This window comes from Achroia grisella, unplaced genomic scaffold (genome assembly GCF_030625045.1).
Source record: "Achroia grisella isolate CSIRO2021 unplaced genomic scaffold, CSIRO_AGI_Agris_v1 utg807, whole genome shotgun sequence".
NCBI lineage: Eukaryota > Metazoa > Arthropoda > Insecta > Lepidoptera > Pyralidae > Achroia > Achroia grisella.
The window spans coordinates 1,568,482-1,595,965 of NW_026713028.1; the positions used below are offsets into that span (position 1 = coordinate 1,568,482).

The window sequence follows — 27,484 nt, forward strand, 5'->3', positions numbered from 1 at the left end:
GTTTTTAAAATTGATACAGTCTTCTTAATCTTAATAATTTTAGAAACGCGAAAGTTTGTAAGTATGGATTATTGCTACGCTTCCACCCAAAAACTACTGAACGGATTTTGATAAAACTTTACAGTAATATATCTTATGCATCAGTATAACATATAGGCTATCATTTAAAAATATATTATATAAAATGGGCGAAATATAGTGATAAACGTTAAGTAAGTGTGATGCAGACGAAGTTGCGCGGGGCAGCTAGTAAATAATAAATAAATAAATACACATACTCAGCATTTCTGTAAGACTCCGTTACGTCATTAAGTCTAGACCACATCTCGTTTGTACCTAGAAGTACCAGAGCAGCATGACGAGAAGGAGGTACGTAAATACTAAAATCTAGTGCTTACAGACAGTCTTGACGGACAAGATAGCGCGCGAAACAGTCAACGCGTCTACCGGTATTATTTTGTTCAGAGATACTAGATCGTAACTTATGTATACCTATTATCTGGAATCTATTAAAACTTTAGTTTTATATGGGAAATTATTATTAGATTAAATAAAATAGTAAATAATAATAGTGGACTAATAATAATAATTTATGTGGATTTAATTAATTAATATTTCGCCATTATGTTCACATAAAATATGTGAAAAAAATTATTAAATTCCAATAAAATATAATTATATTATAAGATTCTGTGTAGAGATCATAAAGACGCGTAGTAACTGAATCTGGTATGTAAAATCCAGAATTGTCACTGAGGCCTTGTATAAAATTGACATCTCCATTTGTACGTGACCATAATTTGAGACCGTTACCGTTTCATTTAGGCGAATGACCGGTCTATTATGATGACGATTTTGTGCACCGCATATTACGAAATGAAGTTTTAAGTGTTACGAGCTGTACAGTCCAGTCGTATTGTATTTATGGCTAGACTATTTCTATTTCTAAGGTTAACACAGACACCTTTAAAATTCAGTTTAGATTTCTATAGTTTCGCACTAAAAATGCCAATAACTTTTTTAATATCGTCTGTTCATATTTTTATTAGTCACCTACATTACGTATTTTTATACCACCGTGGCGATCAAGCAAATAGCCCATCTGATGGTACAAAGTAATACACAATACACAGTAACTTGGATCTACTACTGCTAATTACTAAATATCTGGTTTATTATTTGTCTAAAATGTATAGTTATATTACAATAATGTTGTGCTACTTTTCAATCATGATTTCAAAATTCCGCCATAGTAATAAAGACTTATAAACATATATAAAGATAATACTTAGATATAAAAAAATAGATAATTGGTTGGGCGGTAAATGTAAAGTAAAATCATGAAGAATTACTTTTAAAAGAACACACCTAAATACATAAACATCTTAACGTTAGCGTTATAGTGTACACCAAAATCCTTCAAAGAAAGTCACCGAACGGGACGCTCGACAAAAAACAAACAAGTCCAACTCAAATTGAAAGCGAAATTTCAAAGAAATCGCGTGCGCAACATCCTAACGCTACTGTTTGCAAAAACATGAAAAACAAACAATGTGTGCACAATGAAAACAATACCTTATTCCGCAGCAAAAGCATGCTATTTAGATTGTCATATTAATAAGAGGCTTTTCATTTCTTATCTAAACCTTCTAAGCGTTTAATTATACAAGCCTTCTACAAAAGAGGGAATGAATTTATGCATGAACCAAACGAGATAGATATTCTACGTTCGAATCGGCGGGATGCGGGTTAAAGGAACAATAGTCTTAGTTTTAATCTCGCCTCTTTCTTTATTTTTTTTGTCAGAATATCCAGTCCTGTTCGTGCGCGGGTTTACGACCGCCCCCTCTGCCGCCCGCACCCTTCTCTGGTCAAGTTCTTTGGCCCTGTTTGAAACTTGACATACACCAATTTGCGAAAGATTTTGATCGCAAGTGCAGTATTGCTAAATTGCAAACAACAATTTAATAATCTTGCAAGACTTTTAAGAACGGTTAGTTAAAGCTGGTAAAGTTTATTGACACGTAACCGCTTTAAAAATTTAATTTGTAAATTAAGTTACTTAATAAAGTTATTCGAAATAATCAAATGTAGAAACTGTTATTTTCTTATTACATTTCAAATATGAGTTTTCAATCAATTTTATTTTAAAACATCAAATAATTTCCACAAGCTTTTGGAACCAAAGTTGGTAAATCCTGTAGTTTATTTGTAAATACTTTTTTATTGAAATCATTCCTTTCCGTTGTAAGTTCATTTTCAATCCAATCAAATATTTATACTATGTTGAGTATCTTTTCAATTCAAGAACTTAACGCCTAATCAATTATTCATTGCAATTTATCAGTATTTCAAATAATTGCTTCCTTAATTACAAAGGTAATCATTCGAATATTTTGATAAACAATAAGTATATTGTTGTGTATTATATTGTTAAGTATTATTATATATGTAGATGCAAATTAATCGCAATAATATTGAACTTAATAAACAAAACCACGTACTTACATGAATTTCATTACGAGTTGGTTCAATGCTTTTTAGCGATTAGTATCATTCCTAAGATATATTACCTACTTAGTGAAAATACAAATATTATTAAAGTAATTATAATTAGTTTCTCATTGGACCAATCTAATGGAGATAGGCAAATAACACCTCAAACATCACAAATAACAATATGACGCTTGCGGTATAAAGTATGTAAGTTGGTATGGAAATCATGTAAAAAAATAAATTATTCTTACTGTTGCTGACGTACTGGCCATATAGTTTCCTATTTCATATATTGTATTTTCTATTAAATTTTATTATATGTTTTTGTATAGAGAAAACTTTAGTGTCTAATAAATGTTGTGACAAACAACAACACTTACTTTTTATATATTTAAATATTTAGATGATTTTGTGTGAACACATTATATATTCAGAAACGCATAGTTCGAAGTCGACGTAATTATTGAAACTTAGGCTGGGTAATAAAATATAATAATAGAAAAGGGTTCTTCACTCGTTTTTAAAGAGATTGAATCGTTCATAGATTGGAAGTTTTAACATAAAAGGCAAAAATATCAACAGATATATTACGTATTTTTTTTATTATATGTAAAAGCATCTCTATAAATATAGTACTATTGTGAGAGGAACAGGAAAAGACAGTGTGATTTAAATCACCCACATCTTCTCCACATTCACAGATATTATTAAAGAAAAGTTTCAGTTAGTGCAATAACAAGGGGTTGTTGATATTTATTTATTAAATTAATTTAATCACTTTTTTTGCTAAGTACACTTCTGCAATTCCATTGGACCACTTGGTCCATTATGGAGTAGATTTTTTAATATTTCTATAAATGGGGCAACGTGGAACAGTTTTAAAAAGTCATTTCATAATTGTTAATATGACATAAGGGTTTTTTTTAAATTACGACATGATATCATCATGTTGCAATAAAAAAATCCCTTCCAATGTAAAAAAATACAAGTTTTATTATTAAAATAAAAAGTAATTAAGGAAGGCGCATACATTTGTTTACATTAAAAAGAAATAGGAAGTTTTATACATTACAGTGAGTATTAACTTATTTCAAAATTCAAATAAAAATTAACTATGCACTTACCTTAAGCTATAAAGCCCCATATCTACTGCAGCATGCCAAGTGATCTATCCGCAACAGAAGAATTAAGCACAGAACAGACACTAAAAGAACAGTCAGCCACAATCGAAATAGATATAAAAAATAAACGGTATGAAGAAAAAAATAAGAAGTTCCGAATTCGAATTTCCCGCTTCAGCAGAAGCGGGCCGTGAACGCGCAGACGCGACACTGGCAAGTGGACTGCGTCTGACACGCAGCCTCCAGACGGTGTGCAACCGGCGCGCACCCATCCTCGCATCCCCACCATCGTCATTCATGAAAACCGCCACTCAATGGGGAGAAGCTTCACAAAGCTCTACATTTCAATGACATTTGAATGGGTTTGACACATCTGAAGTACTTACATATCTGTCGTTACAAATGCGATTGTTGATGTATTAGTTTAGTATTTGTTACATTCACCTTATCTGTAGGTCTATTTGAATTTGTGACAAGTTTTGCTTAGTGTTAAACAATAAAAAAATTGAATAAATAATGTTTTAGAATATGAAGTCAGCTCTATTAATAATTAATTAAATATTTGCAATATAAAATTGATAAAAATATAACTTGACGTAGCTAGGCGTCAACTTGCGTGTACATAAATTACATATGTGATTTTATTGTGTTTTTATATTTTGTCAATCTGATCTCGTCTTAACACGTGCTCAGAATGGAGTAAATGAAGTATTAGTTTGCGTCTACATATCCATTTATAAGCTGTGCAGTTCATTGTAACTATATTAATATATATTATAATAAAAATAGTAATATATATAATAAAATAGTAAAATTTATGCGAATATAAAATCGTAAAATTTGTGCAGTTTTAATTATTTTAAAAGTTGTAACGATATTTATGTAATGAACAGAAATTATAGAAAAATCATTACTGTTGTTGAAATTATTGTATTTTCATATTATATTATAAGAATTCATGTGGTAAAGCAAGCAATTCATCTAGTTCCATCGTAGCTGATTACCATTCGCCTAATATTCCTTATTAGTAAAAAAAACTACGTGGGTGTACAGAACTGTTGTCAACCGGGATAACTAATCAAATATATTATCATAGTTATACATACTAGTGACTATTTTCTAATAATAGTTCAACGTGGCATGCGAACAAGGGCGAAATTTGGCAATTTCGCAACTGGTCCTTATCTGGTACCTACTAGGCAAGTCGAGGAAACACACAGTTGCACAATGAAACGGATACAATGGGTGGGCGTATCTCCCGCATATCTGCATCCGTCAGTTGTCACGATGCTACTACGCTACTCATATATCTTTGGGATAGCTCTAGTACTCTTCTGTAGGACATCTGAACCGTTGCTGCTACTCGTATCCGTCCTATCGGCCCGTCAATTCACACGGGGATCGAAATTCCAACGGCCTGAGCCAAGGTTCGAACCTATTTCAGTCTCCAAGTCTCTTGCTTTGCTGTTTTTCCATTGGGAGGTTGGGTATATTAAGCAGTGAAATTATAAGGTACGCATTTACGGTTGAAAGTTAAGGGATATAACAGTGAAATTACGGGGTACGCAGGTTTAACATCTTAGTTCTTCGGAATGGCATTTAGTAATTGAGAGAAATATAACGTAAAGAAAAAGTTAGTTTATATACCTAGATAGTGAGTCTAGACTTTTTTAATCAATGTAGAGTGGTGCTCTCGCCTACGCTAACGATATACGCTAGATATCAGTGTAGAATGATAGAATGAGAATGAAGTCAGGTCAGTTAGCCTTACGTTGCAAATTTAAAATTAACTAAAATTGTTTCCAGGCATAGCGATTACATTGAAAGCAATAGGGTCAATATTCCATATTACCTGTACTCCCTCGAGTCGACCTTCAAATTTTAGTGCGTAATTCCTGAGACATCGACAATGATTAACGTATATTCTGTTAGAAATTTTATTATTATTTTTACCTTATATCATTCATTATCATTATATTCTATATATGTGTAGTGTATCATGAAACTATTTCGTAAACAGCCTTATTATTAAATAAGTGTAATAATTTTTAAATTCAAATTAAGCTCTCCTTTTATAGAGTGTGTTTTTAGGTACAAAAAATATGATGTGATAATATAATACATTTTTTTATATTTCGGCTGCAGATATCATTAGTTATTCAAGTAGGTCATGAATCATGAAAAGAAAGTACCTACTGCGATAACTACATTACAATGTAGTAGCCCATTATATAAGAACACTGAATGGTTATTTTTTTTTCTGATTTAGAACTGCGTTTTCCAAGAGTCTTCTAAATGATCAAAATACAAGGAGTATTTAAGTTGTAAGTAGAATATTTTTAAAAAGCTTCAATTCTGCATATAATACCTACGTCGTTCTTTTAAGAAAATATCAATTGTAAATTGCCAAAGAAAATTCTGTCAAATATGTAGTTTCTGCTTTTATGATTTAAATTATTTTTGGGTATTTTGTTCAAAATCTGTAGTTGGTTATTTTAGTTTTTAAAGTAATTTGTGTGTAAAAATAAAAATCGGATATGTGTGATAATTTGAAAACGGATCGCATAAGATGCGAAGCGTGCCGTACCATCAATTTGGCAAAACATGTGAAGCATCCCAAACCAGACATGCAAATTTACGAGAAATGCAGTCCAGCGGAGAGAGTGGACTGTTCACGCATTCCAGGTTCATCTTCTTTAATATATCTAGCAACCAGCCCTTGCCTTCGCACAGCTGTGCAGTGTCGGTGACAGAAGTTGTTGAATTATACACATTATTATAGAAGTAAACCTTCCAGAAGAAAATCTCAAAAGGATATTGGAAAACATTATATATCTATATATATCTGAGGTATAAACTGTATCAAAATCCGTTACTTGGTTTGTAAAAATATGCAACAAAAGTAACAACATCGACGAAAATAGGCACTTTGCTTTAAGCTATAAATAATATACAAAAATATAGATTCACTGACTAATCGAACTACGACCTCGGGTCTTCTGCACCCAACTATGTTCTAAGCCCTTTTGCCCCGCCATCTTCTGGGGGATCTACCCCTCAATGGGATAAAGCTAAATGGTATGTATCTTCTTGCTTTCATTTCAACTTATTAAAATACTAATGGCAAAATTATTCCGAGAGATGGCGGTAGGCTCACCTTCTATCACACATTCAAATATAGCCATAAAGCCATGTTTGTGTTGACCCCAACGTCGTATATCTGCAATTACCTTATCTAGGATACAAAACATGAAAGTATATTTAATGTATTTATAAACATATCAAGGGACATCAAGACAACATTAATCACAAACTTAAAGGAAACGGCAATTAATTATGAAACCGACGACAGACGTCAGACTTTCGATTATTTGGCCCGCAGATGACCACTGTATTGTAAATTATGAATCATCAACAAAACAAGTAACATATGAACACATTTATCATACTTGAATGCTATTTTAAAAGCACTAGACCAGATAACATGGGGCGAGTCAGTGACCGCTGTCAATCCACTGTCAATTAATAAGTCTTAATAAGTACATGTAAATTGTACATGCAGAAAATTACAGGCTTAGTCCTTCGGAATGGCAATGTATGAATGGTATCATGGGTGTCACGTGATAACGTGTTAGTTATATATAATACATAGTATTGTTCTTGTTGATGTTCATTTGCCATTAAATTACATAAAAAATTACCTACATTACATAGAGCTCCGTAAAATACAGCTCTAAGTTCAACGGATGATAGTAGTGAATACACAGACAAGTACTAGGATACTATGACTACTGGGATATGATAACGCTAACATTTGGTCTCGGCCAGGTAAAACCTCTGGAAGTAGGTAACACATATGAATAAAAAATAGTCTATCAAATTTGCTAAATGAATATATAAAATATTAAGCATAAACAAAACCAAACACAAAATTTCTTGACCATTACGAATTTAAATATAGAAAAGTCATGAGCAGTATCAAATAGCAACTTGTAAATTATGCATAATCTGTAATCTACATAAATAGAGGTAAAAACATAATGTGCATACTTACATAAATATTACAATGTCATTATTACAATTTACGGTATCTCGTATTCATGAATGAATCATATCTGTAACAATACCCTACATTTTCGTTGTAACAGCCACCTCACATTGCTAATGCCCTAGTGTTTATTACAAATTATGTAACGCCTTACGTACATCACTTTTACCAGAACCCGATACGATACATAAACGTAATTAAATAATGAAATAATAAAAATAATTATTAGGTAATTAAAATTTAAATTGAATCAAAACTTTTTGCTTTCTACAACCTCCTGAATTAACAATATAGAAACCTACTCAAAATCCTATATTATTATTTCTTAATTATTCTATAGGATTTTATAGAATAATTAATCAATAAATAAGTAGTAACCACAGAGCAATGAACACGATATTATATAAGTATATTGAGATTTATTAAACCAAAATTGAATTTATGTAAAACAATCTGTAATGTTTCGAAAAAAAGAAAAGTTTACACGGTTTTACGCAAAATTTGTTTTGTTTCATTTCACGCGGGCTTGCATAATCCTTGCATAAGGACATAACCTTCGGAATGAATCTTTGCATGTAATTTCCTACAAATATGCCGTGCTGAAAAAAAGTTAAGTTGATTATTAACACAAAAATATTTTGTTTCTAGTATCGTAAGCTTGGTACTAGGTAATTAGTAATCTACAAAGGAGAGTCACTCTATGACTCTACATTGTGTTTTAAAAGTAAAATAACATACAGAAAGTAAAATATTCGGTACGCAATTTATAGACAAGTCCATGAATATCAGTTTCTATTGTAAATGTAAAACGAACCTTTCGTAAAAAGCATTTCGTTTATAGTCGGAGTTATTATATAGTTATTATTATATAGGCTTGCTTCAGGAAGCACAGAAGGTTCCTGCTATCTTTGTTGATTTCTCAATGACCTCGCTGTCCTGAGAATTTGTATGAATGAGTATCAGTTTCTTCGATCTCAAAACAACCTTCCTAAAAAGATTTCGTTTATTGGAGAGTAGGCCATTATTATACCTGTTATAAATATAAGAATCTACCTATTGAAGTCAAAAATCCACCTAAAACCTAAAGGTTATTTCTTGAGTTCAAAAGTATGAGTTTTACACTGTGACGTAGAATACATTTAAAGAAGATTGTAATAGGTATCCCTGTCTGTAGATATAAATGTTCTATTATCGAATATAAATTTAACAGTTAATTAGATAATTATTAACGCTAGGTATGTATTTAAAATAAACCCTATGCCCATTGATATAAGCACAGATTATAATATTAGATATTAGTATTTTCTCTAATAGTATGTTATTACATTATCTGTGCAATGAAGCAGTGACTACCGTGGTATGTACCGTGTGTTGCCTTTCTTAATACCTATAAATTTCTCCTAGAACTCGCACTGAATCCAACGTGTATCAAGGTGTGCAGCAAAGAGGAGTACAAGCTTAGAAAGAGCGGGAAACCACTGACCATGCCTAAACTGCCATTGCCATACGCGCATGGGAAATTAATGTACGCTATCAAAGTAAGTATAGTAATATAGGTACATATATTATTATTACTTTTTTTGTGTATTTGTAATGGCAAATAGTAGACGGACCACCTGATGGCAAATGGTAACCTTCGCTTATATATATGAACAGCATTATAGATATCACGTTATCATGTCATGCCTGCTATACCAATGGTATAGCAGGTATTAAACGTATGTCTTCCTGAATGGCAATGTATTACTGGTGTAATTGCCATTCAGTAAGACAGACGTTTTGCCTTCATGTCCTGTAATTTTACCGTCTTATGCCTTTTAATCGAATCACAACTTACAAAGCAAACTACTTGATAGCTGATATAGATTATTTTGAGGATCTTATAAGGACTGGTCTGCTCTAGTGACTACAATAATTGATTATTGAATTAGTGCTAATTGGTAGTTTGTATTCCCACATTTCAACTTAAAAATGTAAAGTTACAACAATTATTTAAAAGAGCAACACGAAGATTCTTTCTCATTCTTCTTGTGATGAGACAGGTTTAAACGAATGAGCAATAGATAAAAATATTACTAAAGTGTTTAAATTTAAGTTTATTTGAATAAAGAATTTTCAATTCTATTCCTAAATAAACTAGTAGCCTACCTCGGCTTCCCACGGGTGCATAGAGAACGTGATGGAAGTCGTGGAACGTGCATTTCTTATTCAAATTATTGTTAACCTTCCGAAAAAAAAAATATCAAAAGTATAGTGAAAATCGTATGAAACTTGTTGCGTAAAATAAACTACTAAACCGGTACCTACTGATCAAATTTCTACGAAGGCAATAAGATAAAAAAAAAATCAGCCATAACCGGACATAAAAAAAAATTATATATATTATATTATTATCTTTTATTTATATATTATTGTGTTATATTATTACTATTTTAATTCATTTATTTCAGTAAGTAGAATTAGCCATCTTTACTAATTAGTTTGGTGTACACTCTGTAGCTTTTTTTTTTAAAATATTGTAGCTATATTTCGCAATACGATATTTTCCTGTTTTGCATGGTTACTGTTTGTTGTTTTTAAACATATCGTTACGTTTCTTAGACTATTCGATAGTGAACCAAATTCTTATTTAATTTGATCTAAAAAAGAAAAAGGTTAACTAGCATGCTACTCTTCCTCACTAGAGGCACAGATTTTATGTTTATCATCGTATATAGCAGTGCGTTGATCGCTTAATCTTTCTTTATATCTAATATAAAATACCTCCTTTGCATTTCATCTTTGTTAGTAATAATGGAATCAATTTTGTACGGATCACTATTCTTCTTCGCAGGCTGGACTCCTAGTAGGCGCTGTTTACTTCACGTATACACAAGGAGTATGGGGCGACCAACAAGATGTGACAGAATGCATACGTCGTTGGCAGGAATATACTCGTAGTATTAACACTAGACAACCGCCCACCTTCGATAAATGTGGTAACGTTGTTGTACGTACATCAAAAATGCAACCTTATTACATCGAAATAAGATCCTGATAAGCATACATCCACCTGTTGCTATCTATAATAATTATCCAATGGAATCGGACTATCTGCGTTGTGGAGTTATTTTAACCTACACTACACTTATGTGATCCTGGTGTATACAGTTACGTCATCACTTGTTCAGTTCCCTTGGATTTTAACTACTTCATAGAATGGGGACCGTAATCATTTTAAGTAAATAGCTTCAAAGGAATTTGATATCTTTTAATTAGAGTTCATACTAGAATTTAACATTAAAATATATTTACATATATACACGACCCTCTCCATCTAGGAATTGTATAAAAATTAATAAAATATGCAATAAGCCGTTCGACACGAGCATGAAGTCGCGACAATAATTGGGACTATTCAAATAATTATTACCGAAATGTTAATATTTGATTTTTGGAAATATATGGGTATGTACTTTTTGCAATTTTAAATAACATAAAATAACCCATCGTATTCGATGACTAAACGCAATCCATCATACCAGGTCTTGAATCATCTCTTGCTCTATTATAGTTTCCCAGTAACTCTGAGGCTCTATCTTATGACGGCCGAGCCGATCATTTGAAATATCGAAATAATGGAGCTCTGTAAAAAGCGTCTACTCTGAATGAAATCTCGGCAGCATTAACTTGGTTGTATTGCTTATTGGCTGATCTGTAAATTTCTTACATCAATTATCTCTTTCTCCCTCTATTTTACTATACTTAAGACTGTAATCCTAGTGAATATATGCTACTGCGTTCTAACGATATTCGCATAAAGTTCTCATTAGAACCTCACACTTATTTACATTCATGTAGTTATCAACCATCCACACACTTGCAAATTCCTATGAAACTTTTTGTACTCTCTGTTAGCCTAGTATTTGCACGTTAATCGCATACAAGGGACGCCGTTCTTTGCACACTGTTCATTCACTCCAATGACGTCGTTCGTACAGCGTTCGTGAGTTGTCTGCCATTTTGGATCTCTTGTTTGATTTGTTGTTTTTTTTATTCTGATCACTAAAGGCTTTGTTACATTACGACCCCGCGACGCGGTTGTTAGCGGTCACAGAACGTTAGCGCCACATGGTTATTCATTTAAAGCTGTATTTATGAAATGAGTATATATAATACTGTATAAGTAATACTATAAGTCACATAATCAATCGTTAATATTGATAATTATATTTGCCATTACTAGAATAAAATTGTGAAAATGCTTACATTAGTATAAAGGTGTGATTATAGCTGTATAATTATTGAGTATTTATTAATTAAAATTTTTATAACCAGTGTTGTCCCATATTATATGCGACAACATGCTGAGCATGAATCCTCTGATATCCCAATCATTCATATTTGTAAAATTTTAAAAAATCCACATAACGGACGCTGTACATCGCGTCGACCGCAGAGACGTATGATGGAGCCCTAACGTTAACCGTATAATGTGCTCCCTATCAAATTGCAAACTGCCTCGTTTCGCCAGTCAATGAGACCTCCTAGTCACTTCTAGTGACCCTGGTCGCTTCTATCGGGGCATGTAAAGAGCGACAGGATAAGAAATATCCAATAAAATTGCGCGCCATGTACCGGGGCGGGGGCGTACACAACATCCTCTATCTGTTATCGCCCTGGTATAATTGGGTCACATTATTGACAATGTTACGTACAAGGATATTTTGTAACGCGAGAAATACTTGTTTGACCCTAATAATTGTTACATCCCAACAACTAATTTCAACAGCTTATTTTCGATGTTCTACATTCCACTCTAATGTATACGAATTCATTTTTACTTTACTCTTAATACAAGCAATTACCATCCTCTGAAGTCTGTACAGCATACGTACCTGTATGCAACACACATGACTATATATATACACATATGTACATTATTTAAAAAATAAGATGCGAAACTGTATCACTGTCTGAAAATTCTTATATAAAAAATATTTATTTTGGAGATTGTAATGTTGAGAGGTTCACGTTTTAGATTAAAAAAAAGACTGATTCTCAAATACCGTTCACTAAACAAAATCTAGAATAAAACCAATCAATATTTTATAGGTAGGTATGCTATAGGGCCACTCATGCGTTTCGTTTCCGGAGGAATAAGATATCATGCCTAATCATGTAATTTCACTGCTTTCATTCTTTTCCATTGAAATATATTTTACAAAGCAAGCTGCTTAGCAGTTGAAATGGATGATGCGATCACAGGGTATCCGCGCACACAATTTGTACATAGTCTATCTCGGTAAAAAGTAGTCCATATCTTGATTAGTTGTCCTGGTGGTGATTTTATTATTATGTATGTAAATAATAATTTATAATAGTCCATTTTGTAACAATTACTTATCGTATTTAGTAAAGAAATGTGGGACAACCTCTCATCGTATCAACTGTCTCACCCAATGTCTTAGGATGAGAGAGTCTATTTTACAAACAACAATCATCACAAATTTTCTTGTTTACATAAGTTACTATAAACTACGATAAATAAAAAAATTGAATATCATCTCCGAAATTGAATATTTACATTTTTTGAGATTGCAATTTCATTTTCTTTTATAGAAAAAAGAAAACAGTGAAAGTTTACTGGCGCCTGCATATTCTTTATACAAGGACATCGTTACCTCTTGTTTTTCGGGTGAGTTTGAAATTAATTCTTAAGATCATACTAATACGGTTAGTACTTATTGAAATAGAGACAATTAAAGAGGGAAGAAATATAGTAAAAGGATCTTTCGTCGACTACATCCGGACCGATTAGTCTTGGTCCGGATTGTAAATTGCGCTGCCTTGGTAAATAGCCATAATAATTGTAGTATCTACAAAATATTTGTTTTATTATTTTCTTTAATTATATGTTAGTCCTTAAGGTATATATAATATGGGCCAATATTGTTATAAATATAATATTCATTTGCCTGAAAAAAAAGATAGTCTACACCTACGTAAGGTGCAATAATTGGATGGAGCAGGCGTTCCAACGTAATAAAGGTTGGACTAAATTAATTCTATCGCTTTTCTTGATATGAAGATACCATTATTTCATTACTATTGATCTATTGATTTGATTTTAATATAATAAAAGAATTAATCTATAATAATGATCCATTTTAATATACATAGTAGTATTACTATAATACAAAATTATTAATAACAAGTCAACGAATTTAACCAATAATTTAATTGCAGGAGTCGTTAAAGTGCCTTTACTGGTCAAATGCGCTTATATTGATTATCTAAAAGCTTTAGCAAAGAAGGAAGAAGAAGCAAATAAGGAAAGAAAAATTAAAAAGAATGGATGAATAAAGAATGCAGAAAACTAGATTGTTATTGTATAGTCCCATTGTGAACTGCTCTAATTAAATTAAAGTATAATTTTACAAAAATGTAACTGTGAGAGGTTTTTGTAAAGAAAAATGCAATGTTAATTAGAACAAATTGTTTGTATTAAAATATAAAAATAAATTGTCTGTTACGTCAAACGGCTTAATATTTATTAATAAAATATGGAAACAATTGTTATTGCACGTTTTACTTTATTGCACTTAATATGTATAAGCTATATTACTATAAAGTTCATCAAAATCCGTTCACTAATCTTTGCGTGAAAGAGTAACAAGTATCCATCCATACACACAATCTTTAGCGTTCATAATATTCAGTAAGATTTTATATGCTCAATCATTAATCCAAAATCTTATTAATTATCATTCTTTCTACAAATTTTTATTTTATTTTGATACCCCTGTTTTAGACTTTTTGTCTGTTGTACCGGGCCCTTTTGAGATTTACATATATATTTCATTATTCCTGGTTTTGTTGAATATTCGTATAACTTTCCTGCTCTAGTCACAACCTCTATGATACCATTTAGATTAGCATATAAATACTTATAAAGTCAAACAAAATAGTTTCCAATTATATAGAACGTCGACGAATAGATCATAGAAAGACTTATTAACCTGATTTTCATTATTTAGTGCATAAGTACAACTAAGTAAAACCGAAAACATAAATAATTAGATTTTTTTGTTTCTGAAACAAAATATTTCATCTTTCATCATCATAGGTATTAAGTAATTATATAGAATATTAGCACTATTTCAGCTGAACCCTTTCTTTCACTTTTACACTTGGATAATGTTCACAAAGACAGTATCCCGCTGGATGGAAGGCGAGGAGAGGGTGAGATTTTTTCTCATTAAGAAATCCACATGGTGTACCTAGGAGCCCCGATGTCAGAGTTACAGAGTTCTGTTAGTATTCTTCCGCGACTAAGTCAGCTGAACTATAAATTTCTTAAAACTGTAAATTTACAACTACTGTACATTTCCCCATTATTTGCCCTAAGTACGCGAAACCGTTTGGACTGCAGCCAAATTTCGACTCACACTTCCTCTAGCTGTCAGAAAACGTATTGACGATTGATCAAACAACATTACAGGTGGTCTATTAGGATGATTTCATGCGAAAAGGTGTTTGCTATCAATAAGTCACTGTTGTAACATCATTGTAAAACAAAACAAATGTGGCACAATTTTATATATATAGGCTGAGTTAGTATTTGTTAAGTCTGTTGCGGAAGATTGTTACGTTCTCGTGGTGATTCGGGATCATCCATAAATTTCGCAATTTTTGCCGACAACTACTTAAAAATCAAGCTGTTTTGCGGTTGAAATAGATAACACAGAGGTATCCTTTCAGACTACTTTGAGCTTTACTTCCGATGGTCACGAATTCCATTCGTCATACGGTACAAACATTTGTATTCATGATTATGATTGTATCGGTCTAAGTGTTTCTATGTATATTATGTATATCGGTTGTCTAATACCCATAACACAAGCTCCGCTTAGCTTGGGATTAGATGCCGTTGTTTGAGTAGTCTAGGAATATTATATAACGAAATCTTTGTTTTGATTAGCTTTTGATGTGTCATGCGGTCTTCTATCACTAGTTACGTAATATATTTATGAAAAATATAACTATATAATACATATAGAACAAGTCCTCCGATGCTAATATAATATTACAGATTAACGGGTATAGGATTGTCTGTCCATAAATCCTAGCTAAAACTTAGACTGACGTCTTCTCAAATCCGACACATGTATTTCGAAGAACGCCGGATTGTCTGGGGAACCACCTGCCAGCATGTATTCCAATTGCCTGATGTACGATATTGCTATCCTGAAATATGAATTACGTCAAAGTTATAAAAAGCGGGAAGCTGAAACAACAAATAGTCTACACAAAGCCCTAAGGTCAATATCACAACACTGGTAGGGAGTCTTATGTTCATTATTTTAGGCTATTAATCGAAAAGCAAGGTCTGTTCATCAAGTTATTTAATACCGACTGAACACAAATTGTCTAGATCTACCCACCACCTTAATATATATCGATTCATACGTCCCTACATAAATACACTACAAGGAACATGCTATTTGGTTTCCTAGATCGCCTAATCTAAATAAATGTGAAGAGAAATCCTGTACAATTTAACATCAGTGTACCCGCTGAGCGAATTTACTCGACGACATGTGAGAATTAAGTTGTTGACGACAGTTAACAATGCCTGTGACTACCTCATCTCGGATAACAGTCGTGAAGATGTATTATTATTGTCACTTGTAGACATAAATAGCACTTATCTTCATATTCATATTCATCACACTGTTTCTTTCCCATTTACATTGTGTTATAGTGAGAAACCAAAACACAATGTGTAAGTTGCTGGGTTGTATAAAAGGTTACGCCTCGTATACCGGTTTATAGTATTACTACCTATTCAGACACCTATGTATAAATTCTCCGACTAATATAAAAAATAGTACCTCAGACACTCGATCTTTGAGTATTTCTTCTTGGACGGCTTCGTGACCGGCAGTTTAGACCGCAGAAGGTCGAAGGCACGGTTCATGTCTCTCATCCTTGTTCTCTCTCGATCGCAAGCAGTCTTCTTATACTCTGTAACAGTATTTTTCATTTTACCTCGCTTTTCGCGTACTTTAGTTACTAAAGAATCTTTCTGAAACACTCCCACACTCGTACATTTTAAGAATTTTTAGGATTTTTAGGAATTTTTAGAAGATACTGAAGTACCTATTTTATATTTGTGTAAGTATTTCTGGTAGTACATATTACTAATAAGAAAGGAGCAGATGATAATGATGATGTTCTGGCTTCTAAAACAAAGCTTAGGATACCTCCCAATTTCCAAAATATGCCGCTAATAAATGTAGAAAAAACATTAAAATCTGTTTTAGAATTGGTCAAATTAATATAAACACATATTAATACAGTCGAATTCTGAAGTCTAATTCTCCTTTTTCACAGACATCATACATTATAATGTGGTATGGTTATACCAAATATACTTTACGCTGCCATTCCTGAGGTGTTATGCCTTATGCCTTGTAATTTTACTGCCATTCTCAGAAATTCAAAACTCTTATGTGAAAAGGTACGTAAACCTAACTTTTTATAAAGTCTACCTCTGATAATGTTAAATTGTATTAAATTGTTTGTAATCTATTAATAAAAATAATCCAATCGCCATAAAATCAATTTTTGTTTAGGTGTACGAATTACTTTGAATTTTCATGCCAAGAAAGAATAAGAGGCTACCTTAATAGATTAGTTATCATAAAATAAAAGTAAAACACTATTGTGTGTGTAAAATAGCAACTACTTACCTTTTTCAAGTTGTAACGCCCGTTCTTTCCAATTCATAATAGTTTCTTGAGCGGTATCATCCACGCCATATTTACCGGTGTCCTGGGACTCGTGGGAAAAATCTAATGACGATTCTGAATTGGCTGTGTCTTGTACCACACTCTCTCTAAACTCTTGCTCATAAAATCTTGGACCTGCGGACGTGATAACTCTAAATTATGACGATGTATTTAAATAAGGCTTACTATTTATAATTAACATAGATCTTATATTTATTTATTAACTCTTTGTTGCACCAGAAGTAAATTACAAAGAATATAAATAAGAGTAAAATACTACTATTGGGCACATACTAATATTGAGTATAAATAATAATATAATAATTAACACAAACTAATTACAAATATACAATACAGTTTATTAATACATACATATATACAATACATAAAATAAAGTACGAAGTAATTATATCCATAATAGAAATGTTTTTATAATTTATTTTATAGAACAAGCTTACGCCATGCCTGGTATGTAGGTACATGAACAGTGGCACTGATATACATCGCATATGTCGCTTATGGTATCCCCCAAGGCTTGATATTTCAAGGTGTCATACACAGGTTACGTACGTCATTTCACTGCCTGGTCTCACCTTTCAAACCGAAATACAGCTTACAAAACAAGCTGCTCGAATGCGACACTCACAGATGACTTATAAATCTTCCTGATTGTTTGACGATATTAAATGTAACATAATAACATGCCCTTACCCAGGTAAATACGTTTATGAAAAATATATTGTAATTTTAATCATTTATTTATTATTCGATTTAGTAATTGACTATAATATCTAAATCTTTAGTCGCCTACCACTAAATTTCTAAATAATGACATTTCTAAATAATGAGTTCATAATCGCCACTAACAACGTGGGTACCTCTACTAATACCTACTCTATTATGTCTATTATTAAATCAACAGTATATGTTTGATAACGCTTACCTTCATGACTTGGATGCTCTAATTCATGAGGTCTGAAGTATGTTACTCTTCTCGGTTCATAATCTTCTAATACATAGGATCTGTGGTGTGAAATCGTTTTATCGTACTTCTTGTGCGAAAATGTGTGTTCTTCTTTAGGTTTGTCGTCTTGTCGGCCAATTTCTAGAATAACTCGGTCTTCTGTCTCCCTCTTCTCTTCTTCCTCTCCTTCTTTCACGACTGTATAATTAGCTATTAGAGGTATTGGTGCCTCGTCGTCATATGTTGGATTATACATGTTTTTATACACTTTACAAATAATCACTTCTATGTCTGCATTAATATCGATAAATTTATAACAGGATATTATAAATTATAACAAATATTATAGACCTTCTCAGGTTCTATGCAGCCCGTGTGCCACCTACCTGTTGCGATTCAGGACTGTGTCATCCATTTTTCTGTTCTATTGTCATGTATATTGGATCAAAGTCGCGAGATGTGTACACAAGTGTTTCACAATTTTTAGTCTCCACAGAACCCCGTTGTCTTGAAACTTTTGTGTTGTATCTATTGTTTTCGTGTCTATGTAGAAATTTGTTATGATCATCTCATATTTGTAATGAGTTTTTATGAGGCAGACAGATAGAGAATGATGCCAATGAAATGTTGAGGCAATTACTATTTTATCGAGTCGACTCAATAACGGAATTTGAATATTTCTATTATTTCAAAGTCATCATGCGTGCCTTAACCATCCTTTGGTTTAACATTATCATAAATAAAATTATAAAGCAAATATCAAGCATTGAATGTTGAGTAGAATCAGCAGACAATGTAGCATATGAGATAGCTATGTTAATAATGTGCATTGATCATGTAAGTTTCATACTCACATGCTAATAAATTCTAGTTAGATTTATTGGATTGTATTAGAAGACCACGATTTATTTAATTTATTGTAAACCTTACTAATACCTACTGATGTAATGCTGAATAAATGTGTTTTTTGTAATTCTTATCATTCTCTCGTTTTTCCCAAACAATTAGGTACAAATAGGATCCTACTAATCAGACCTCTACCTACAAACGGTCTGTTTTGACTACAAGTATTCGTATTGTGCGAGGATCGACCTTACGACAATTGGATATCAATAATAAATCTAATTAAATTATTATTCCAGATGGGATAGATAGAAGTCTTGTCATTTGTAAGTATCAAGATGAATTTAACACTTGACAGCTATGTAAATCAAATATGCCATGGGCCAAGTACGTTTCTGTGATTAATTGATTTCGATGATAAAAACACTGATACGGTGTTTCCATTACTGAAGAGTCAGCCAAAAATATACATACAAATAGCAGACTTTGTATAACCACGTGGTAGTGCAGCACAAATGGATGGACCCGTTAGAATCAGGAAATACAACACCCTTACAGTATACCGGCGTTAAATGTTATAGCTTTTCGCTTGGAACACCTATTCTACTCCCTCTTGTCCCTTCGTTATATCCTTCCCCACCCACTCCTTAAAAGACCAGCAACTCGCTTTCAATTCCCCTAGTGTTCTGGGTGCTCATTGGCACTTATCAAGGGGAAAGGGATTGTTAGCAATGTAGACTGTTGACCACTTTACTAGCAATGTACCATGTCCGCGTGACCTCCACGCAGTTTCCCTTGAAATCATCATGATAAATTCCTGTTGAGTTTGTCACGATGGACTGTCCTCGTTGTCCATCCTTCACTAGTGCCCCGCCAGCGTAAACCGTTAGCGCAGGCGAGAAGCACCATTCCATTATTATTTAAAAAAAACTTACCTTAAGATGTGCCACAAGTTCGTTTGCCGCCTATGTAAAAAACATTGTCAATTATGTTTTATTTTGATGTTTTTTTATATAAATAATAATAAACAAACATTAAATTCATCATAAGATTTTATTCTCCTTATTATTACAAATACTGTTATGCTTAAAGCACAGCCTAGCCCTTAATGTAACATAAAATAAGGCCTTACATACACAATGAAAACATTTAATGCCTCATTACATGTGATATTTACTTCAAAGTATATGCGAGATTTTCTTTAGGTACAAAGATATTATTTAAAAAATATTTCAAATGCGTGTTTGCGGTGTATATGCAATATAAGATTTCAATTCGTATAGTTGTTATCATCATTGTCTTTTATTAATGTAACTTGTACAAAAGTCTTGCTTAATAAGCGAGTAAGATGTGTATTACATTAAGCTTGTATTTTGTGTGGCATGAATTTATGACACCAAGTATATATTAGTCTTACAAAAATATTTCATTTAAATTAACACCATAATCCTTAATAATACAACTCAAATAGATTTAGTAGTATTTAATTGGGTGGTAGTGTAAGATACATGAAGAACTGTGACCAGCAGTGGTACATTGACTCTTGTCCTGTTTTTTGCTGCACTCTACTTCAACTTCGTTTGTGCATAACAATTCATTTTTCTTATCTGGCTATCAAACATTCACAAATAAATAACAAGAGTCTTTAAATTATCTAGCTAAACTATATAGCATTCAACACTGGAGTTATTTGAATTGGTGGAGGAATAAAATATTAAAACCTTTATAATAGCCGATTTTACTAATCTAAAACTTAGATTTTCTAATGTAAGGATTACTATTAAATTAGCGATGTGAAAGGAATTCGAATAAGAGTACAATCCATTTTGGATTTACTTACATTGAAGGTAAAAGGGATAAGAAACAAAAAAATATGTTATAAGAAATAATATGTAACGAAGCAAACCTCGAAACCTCTTGATGGCGTCATCATCACTCTATATGTTCGTATACATTATTATTATAATGTACACATGTTTAATATTCTATCGAGAATCGAATCCGCGACTATAAAATAGTGGCCGGTTGGATTCTTGTATGATACAAACATTTGTAATCATAAATATGTATATGTTTGTCACATCATTAGATATATCTGTAATAGGTATATCACGAATAAAGATATTCTGATTTGATTTGGAATTTTTTAGTCTGAGCGTTTTCTATGTGTATATACATTTACAAAAATTATATTTAATTATCACTTATTTGCTATCCATAGCTCTGCTTAGTTTGGGACTTAACACTGTGTGAATTATTACTGAACATTTTTCTTTCATATTTAAGTAAGTTTTTAATATAGAAACATGAATTAAAGAAATTTTAGGCTTCTTGAGGAAATCCGATTATTGACTGCTATAAAAATCTTGCAAAAAAAACACTTAACATTTGCCTTTTTTAATGTGTTTTTATGCAATACTTTCACACAAATAAATATACGGAGTACTTATTTTAAAATTATTATTGAAAACAAAATTGCTAGTTTAGATTTTAGAGAACACAGTATCCAATTCTATCCATAAAAAAAACAATTATCCAATAATTTTGTCACTTTCCTTCAAAAGAAGTTATTAACTCTAAAGAAAGAGATGTTAACTTCACTAGTTGGGACAGTTCTATCAGATATTTCAGATTTTTATGAATAAAATTAAATATCATTCATATAATAAATTAAAAATATAAATACAAAACAAACTATAAATTACATCACTCACGTTCCAAACATACACTGCATTTTAAAATAAAAAATAGTCTATGGTATTAAAACTCTAGTGGCCTGATCTCGAAGAATTTCTTAAGCACATCGTCAGTGACTGCGGCCCGACGCGCTTGGTAGGCTTGCACGAACGGCGTAATGGCTTCTATGGCCACCTTCTTCAACTCTCCGGTTAGCATTTCCCCAGATTCATATTGCTTCTTAATCTGAAAGACAATAATTTTTAATTATAATAGTATTCCTCCTCACTAGGTTTGCGAGTCCCATAATTGACCATTTTTTTATTAAGGGGCTTGGGCAAGTCTCTAGCATTGAGTAATACTCGGTGCTAAAGAGACCTGTAGCACTGCAACCTGCATAGATCTATTGTGATCGCCCGTTTTCTTTTTGCTTAGGCCCGGCAGCAAACTAGGGATGAAGAAAATGGGATAAAATTTGAATAATATACTTTGCAACAGATGAGCAGTCTGATTGTTTGTTATTAGGCCACTGAGTCCGTCATAAATAGTAACCTTTATATGCTCAAAACGTCTGTGAATAAACCACGCGGACGAAAACACAGTAAAAAACTAATTCAATACAATGTTCCTCATAAATTGACATTCAGATTGAGTATACCTCATTTAGCCTCTCTTCATCTTCTAGGAAGAACGTCAGATATTTATACGATATGTCTACACTCGTGTTGCCTCCCTTTTCTCTGTGTTCCTCGACAGTTGCCTGGCCGCCAGAGAACGCGTATTTATTAATCTGGAACAAAACAATTTTCATTCAATCAAATTACCGTGAATCTAATCTAACAAAATACCTTTAAAAATGTGTAGTCTATTACAGACTTATAAGTCGAATATATCGTCAGTTCGGAATTAACTTTCGAGTCAGAACAGCACTTGTTCTTTTCAAATAAGTCTGTACATGTAATACTACAGATTAGAAGATCACGTTTAGATGAATATATCGTACCTTATTCTTAATCTGCTTGGGGGTATCATTTAAAAATATCGACGCGTTGGGGTCACTCGCCGACATCTTTTGCTGGGCGCCCTGGAGTGCCGGCAGAAACGTGGAATGTAAAAGAGAGGGCTTCGGCATCTTGAGGCGGGCTGCCACGTCACGTGACATACGGAAGTAGGGATCTTGGTCGATCGCACACGGCACCAGGCTTGGTAGCTGTAATAGGCAAATTAATAAGTGTAGTATACCAATATATATAGCATAGCATATATTTATATGTATATATAATACATATATATTTATATATGCAACTGCAATAGTATATTAGTTGAGAGGGAAGACAACAATAAAAGTCCTTGACAGTCACACAGTGCCATCTAGTTATGGATACTAAGGAACTAACAGGATTTTTTTGTAAATATATAATAATAATACATACTATATTTACAGTATATAAATTAAATGCAATTGAATTGAAACACCCATACTAAAATAAACAATCATACTAATGAATACAAATGTTACACAAATAGCATTGTAGAAGGAATTGAACCCGAGTCAATGGGAGGTAAAAACCGCCAGATTACCGGGGTCGTAATATACTGCTATAGTGGCTGTAATGCGCGCCTTCTGTACAACCTCATTAAGAATATTTAAAAGTTTACAACAACTTACAACTTTGTTTCCAAATATGAAAGGGAAAGATGTAGAGAACGCTGGCGCAGCTTCTATCGCCGGGAAAGACACCTTGCCAATGACGTCAGAGTCGCCGAAGCCGAAGATACCCTTGGCCTGATTAAATGTGACGCTCTTCTGTATCCTTACCATGTTCTGGTAAAACGCCGGGCATTGCCTAAAAAAAAAACATTTACTTTATCCAAAAGAGGGGAAGGGATTTTTTTTAATGGATGATAATGAAATAATGACCTCGCCTGCGCTAACGGTAACGTGGCGGGGCACCAGTGGAGAATGATAAGATGAGCATGAGGTCAGGTCAGTTATCCTATTGTGACAAATTCACCAAGATATCACCAGATAGTTTCCAGAAGGAACCGCGTAGAGTTAACATGGTACATTGCTAGCAATAAGATCATCAATCCACTTTCCCATGAAAGGGGATTACTAACAATCCCCTTTCCCATGTTAGTGATGGGGTTATCGTTCCCCATTATGTTAGGTTGATCTCCATGCGGTTGCCCCTGGAATCCATCGCGGTAAATTGCCATTTGCCAAACAAAATACGAACATTTACTAAATAGGAATTTGATTTGTATTAACAGTAGATTAGGGTTCCAATTACTTCATTACATACCCAATAAAATCCAGATCATTGAATATAAATGTGTTCTTTGGGTCAAAACCAACAGCTATAATATCTTTAGCATTGTTGAACGCCATCTGGCGAGCATCTTCAACTTTAATATCCCTCCACAATACTTTCTCGTCATCTGTCAGTTGAATGATCAGAGGTACATTAAAAACGTCTTGCAGCCACCTGTAAATAGAGTGAATGATGAAATTTAGTTACTATAGATAGAAGATACTACAAATAGAATTTTAAATCCTATAATAACAGCCTCAGTAGTCTTGCGGTTTAGTTACACACAGTTACTTCGGATTGTCGCTGGTTTGATTCCTCGCACAACACAAACATTTGTATTCATGAGTATGGTTGTGTCAGTCTGGGTGTTTTCTATGTGTAATATGTATGTATGAACGAAAAACATATATCTATGTAATTGTATCAGTTATCTAGTAACAATAACACAAGCTTTATCTAGCTAAAGTTGAGTCTAGATGGCGCTGTGTGATTTGATCTGAGATTATTAATATATCTTTAATGTTGATTTGTAAATATTATTATGAGGACATTTATCTAATAGAGATAAGAGATATTTCTCAAGAAGTAATCAAATTAATAAACATTCTATAATAGATAGATAGATAGATAATCAAGATTAACACTTAAGTATATATTAAAATATACATTTAGATATACTTAAACAAGTAAATAAGTCATTATTTTCCCTTTAGATATGATATACACATCTAGATTATTTATATAAGAAAAAGAAAGCTAACTTTATATATTTTTAGATTATTAATTTAAAACTTTTATATTATATATATACATCAATATTATAAAGAAACAGGCAGAGTGTATTTTATTTTGAGGAAAATAACTACTGCACTATAATATTCCAAAGTGATATAGATTATTGAAATTATTTTAATAATAATTATATTAATAAAAAGCAAATTACCACACCACATTACTTACTACAGTTGCGGGTTCAAATCCTTGCTAGGTACAAACATTTGTATACATGAGTATGATTTATCTGGTACAACTCATACTCATGTATAGTAAACATAAATACTCATGTATACAAGTGTTTGTATATATGAGTATGATTTATATCAGTCTGGGTGTTTTCATGTATATTATATATGTGTTTACAAAAAATAGCATATCAATGTATTTATATCACTTATGTAGTAAGACAAGCTTTGCTTAGATTAGCACCAGATAGTATTATTATTACATCAAATGAAATTGGCAGGTGTATACTTACTTGGTGAACATAAAAGGTATCATATGTCCTATATGCATACTTTCAGAAGATGGCCCCCTGCCAGTGTAAAGGTAAAACTTTTCACCTTTCTCATAGAGAGAGAGGATATTATGGAAATCACGGTGAGAGAAGAATATGCCGCGCCGTAAGAAATGATGTGCTAAAAGAAATGTTCAATTTAGTAAACAATAACTTACAAGTAGTTTAAAAGTAATTTAAATTTTATTCTATACAGAAGAAACTTTGAAAATTTGATTAAAATTTTCATTTTAATATCCACTGAAACCCAAATTATAGAAAATATAGTCAAGCTGGTAAAGACATGGTATCAAGACACCATGGTGTTCATGAATCTATATAAAATTGGAGTGTATATTTGTAATATTGAAATTTTTAACTATATGCATATGAATATAAATATGGTACATACACCAAAATAACATTTTTTTTAATTTTTGTCTGTCTGACTATTTGTTCCGGATAATCTCTGAAATGGCTGGGCTGGTTCTGATGGGACTTTTTTTTAACAGATAACTGATGTGATAAGTAGTAACTTAGGATACTTTTATTTTAGAAAAATAAAGTTATATTACACACGGACAAAGTTGCGGGTGCAGTTAAACATAAAATAGAAAAATTTATAATTTAATTTCCATTTGAAATTTATTTATAATTTAAAATATTACACAATAAACTTATGTGGGATATTTCAACTTATTTCAAACATAACAAAATTGGTAAGTAATAAGTAACAAATAAATAGAATTTCCTACATGTGATTTAATTTTTCATTAAAAGCACCTTTTTTTACAATTAGATTTGCAATGGTCCTATAATATTAATATATTAAAATGGAATTTTTATTTTTATTGTTAAGAATATTAATTGTAGTAGAAAGTAAAATAATACCTCTCTTTCCAGTGACAGTCTCAAACCTTTGTATAAGACTTTCATCTATTTTCTGGCTTCCAAATCTTTCTAAAATACAGAAAAATATTGTTTAAAACTTGCATAGAAGACAATTCTACAATATTAAGTATTTTTAGGTCCAATAGGTAAGTCTATTACTGATCCAATTTTAAAACAATGATTTAATAATTATAATATAATTCCATAATTCTACAACAGAGGGATGTGTAAAGTTTACAATAATTTTGAAAAAGGAATACTGACACAAATTAAAAAAAAATGTTTATTTAAATCTATGTAACCATATGGGTTACAATATAAAAATATTATACTAACTTAATTATAAGAAAAATAAATACTATATTTTAACAATTATATATCAGATGATTATTCACAATTTAAAATATTTTTACACAAGTTTTTAGACACCATCAGCATATAATTTAAATTGGTCACACTTACTAATCAGCTTGTCATAATCTATTCCAGTTTCAGATTTTCCTGTTACATTCCATGGATCAACAACATCCTCTTCATCGTTTATAGTCAATGCTTCTATCTGTGGTTCCGTCATTTTCTAAAAAAAAAACATAATATTCTGCTATTTTTTTAACATATGTTCAGTAAAAAATGCATTGTAAATTCAATAAAAGAATTTATACAAAGGCCAAAACCAAGTTTAAAATTAGCAAATGTCTAAAAACATGTTAAATATTCAATTCGCCATATACAATCCCAGTAATTTTTAATTATTTTATTCTTAGAGGTTAGATTTTAGTATATGTAATATTTTCACTATACTAACTGGGTACGTGATATTATTCTCTGTTAAATATGGATAACAAACCGTAAGTTGCTAACGATTTTATTATAACGAAGAATGATGCAATTCTTTTACAAATATGTCACCATCGGTTTCAATAAAATTCAATACACATTTTTGTTCTGTCAGCCGCATCAACACGACAACACATTTTAGAAATGAATCAGAATACTCAGAAACAAAACTAATTGATATAAAAAAACCGTGTATTATTTGTGGCTCTTTTATTCTTGATATAAAAGAAAGAAATAGGTATAG

At 32.0% G+C, this 27,484-nt stretch overlaps 4 protein-coding genes across 6 annotated transcripts in view; 1 reads left to right on the plus strand and 3 right to left on the minus strand.

The window, feature by feature from the left end:
- Positions 1–3,851, minus strand: part of LOC131851783 (papilin-like) — a 113,290-nt gene extending 109,439 nt beyond the window's left edge. Inside the window, exon 1 of the mRNA XM_059202334.1 lies at positions 3,621–3,851. Within this exon, the coding sequence (XP_059058317.1) occupies positions 3,621–3,640 (20 nt within the window). The 5' untranslated portion in view covers positions 3,641–3,851. The remainder of the gene's footprint in view (positions 1–3,620) is intronic.
- Positions 3,852–6,018: 2,167 nt separating this feature from the next.
- Positions 6,019–14,727, plus strand: LOC131851750 (uncharacterized). Its single transcript, XM_059202295.1, has 5 exons — positions 6,019–6,302; positions 9,070–9,203; positions 10,499–10,654; positions 13,267–13,342; positions 13,894–14,727. Exons 1-5 carry the CDS (start codon positions 6,155–6,157, stop codon positions 14,004–14,006), a joined length of 627 nt encoding a protein of 208 aa, XP_059058278.1. The 5' UTR covers positions 6,019–6,154; the 3' UTR covers positions 14,007–14,727.
- Positions 14,728–14,791: 64 nt separating this feature from the next.
- LOC131851751 (transcription factor 21) lies at positions 14,792–18,774 on the minus strand. The gene is made up of 4 exons (XM_059202296.1): positions 18,385–18,774; positions 17,403–17,576; positions 16,542–16,674; positions 14,792–15,894 (listed from the first exon to the last, which is right to left on the minus strand). Exons 1-4 carry the CDS (start codon positions 18,659–18,661, stop codon positions 15,777–15,779), a joined length of 702 nt encoding a protein of 233 aa, XP_059058279.1. The 5' UTR covers positions 18,662–18,774; the 3' UTR covers positions 14,792–15,776.
- Positions 18,775–21,340: 2,566 nt separating this feature from the next.
- Positions 21,341–27,447, minus strand: LOC131851720 (tryptophan--tRNA ligase, cytoplasmic). 3 transcript variants are annotated; one of them, XM_059202258.1, is made up of 9 exons: positions 27,251–27,447; positions 26,866–27,001; positions 26,404–26,472; positions 25,495–25,654; positions 24,231–24,413; positions 23,594–23,771; positions 22,928–23,134; positions 22,583–22,714; positions 21,341–22,170 (listed from the first exon to the last, which is right to left on the minus strand). In XM_059202258.1, exons 2-9 carry the CDS (start codon positions 26,975–26,977, stop codon positions 22,009–22,011), a joined length of 1,203 nt encoding a protein of 400 aa, XP_059058241.1. In that variant the 5' UTR covers positions 26,978–27,001; positions 27,251–27,447; the 3' UTR covers positions 21,341–22,008. The 3 variants fall into 3 exon arrangements, with proteins under 3 accessions (XP_059058241.1, XP_059058240.1, XP_059058239.1); XM_059202257.1 differs by having other exon boundaries at positions 26,866–26,980; positions 27,209–27,447; XM_059202256.1 differs by having other exon boundaries at positions 26,866–26,980; positions 27,251–27,446.
- Between the last annotated feature and the right edge of the window lie 37 nt (positions 27,448–27,484).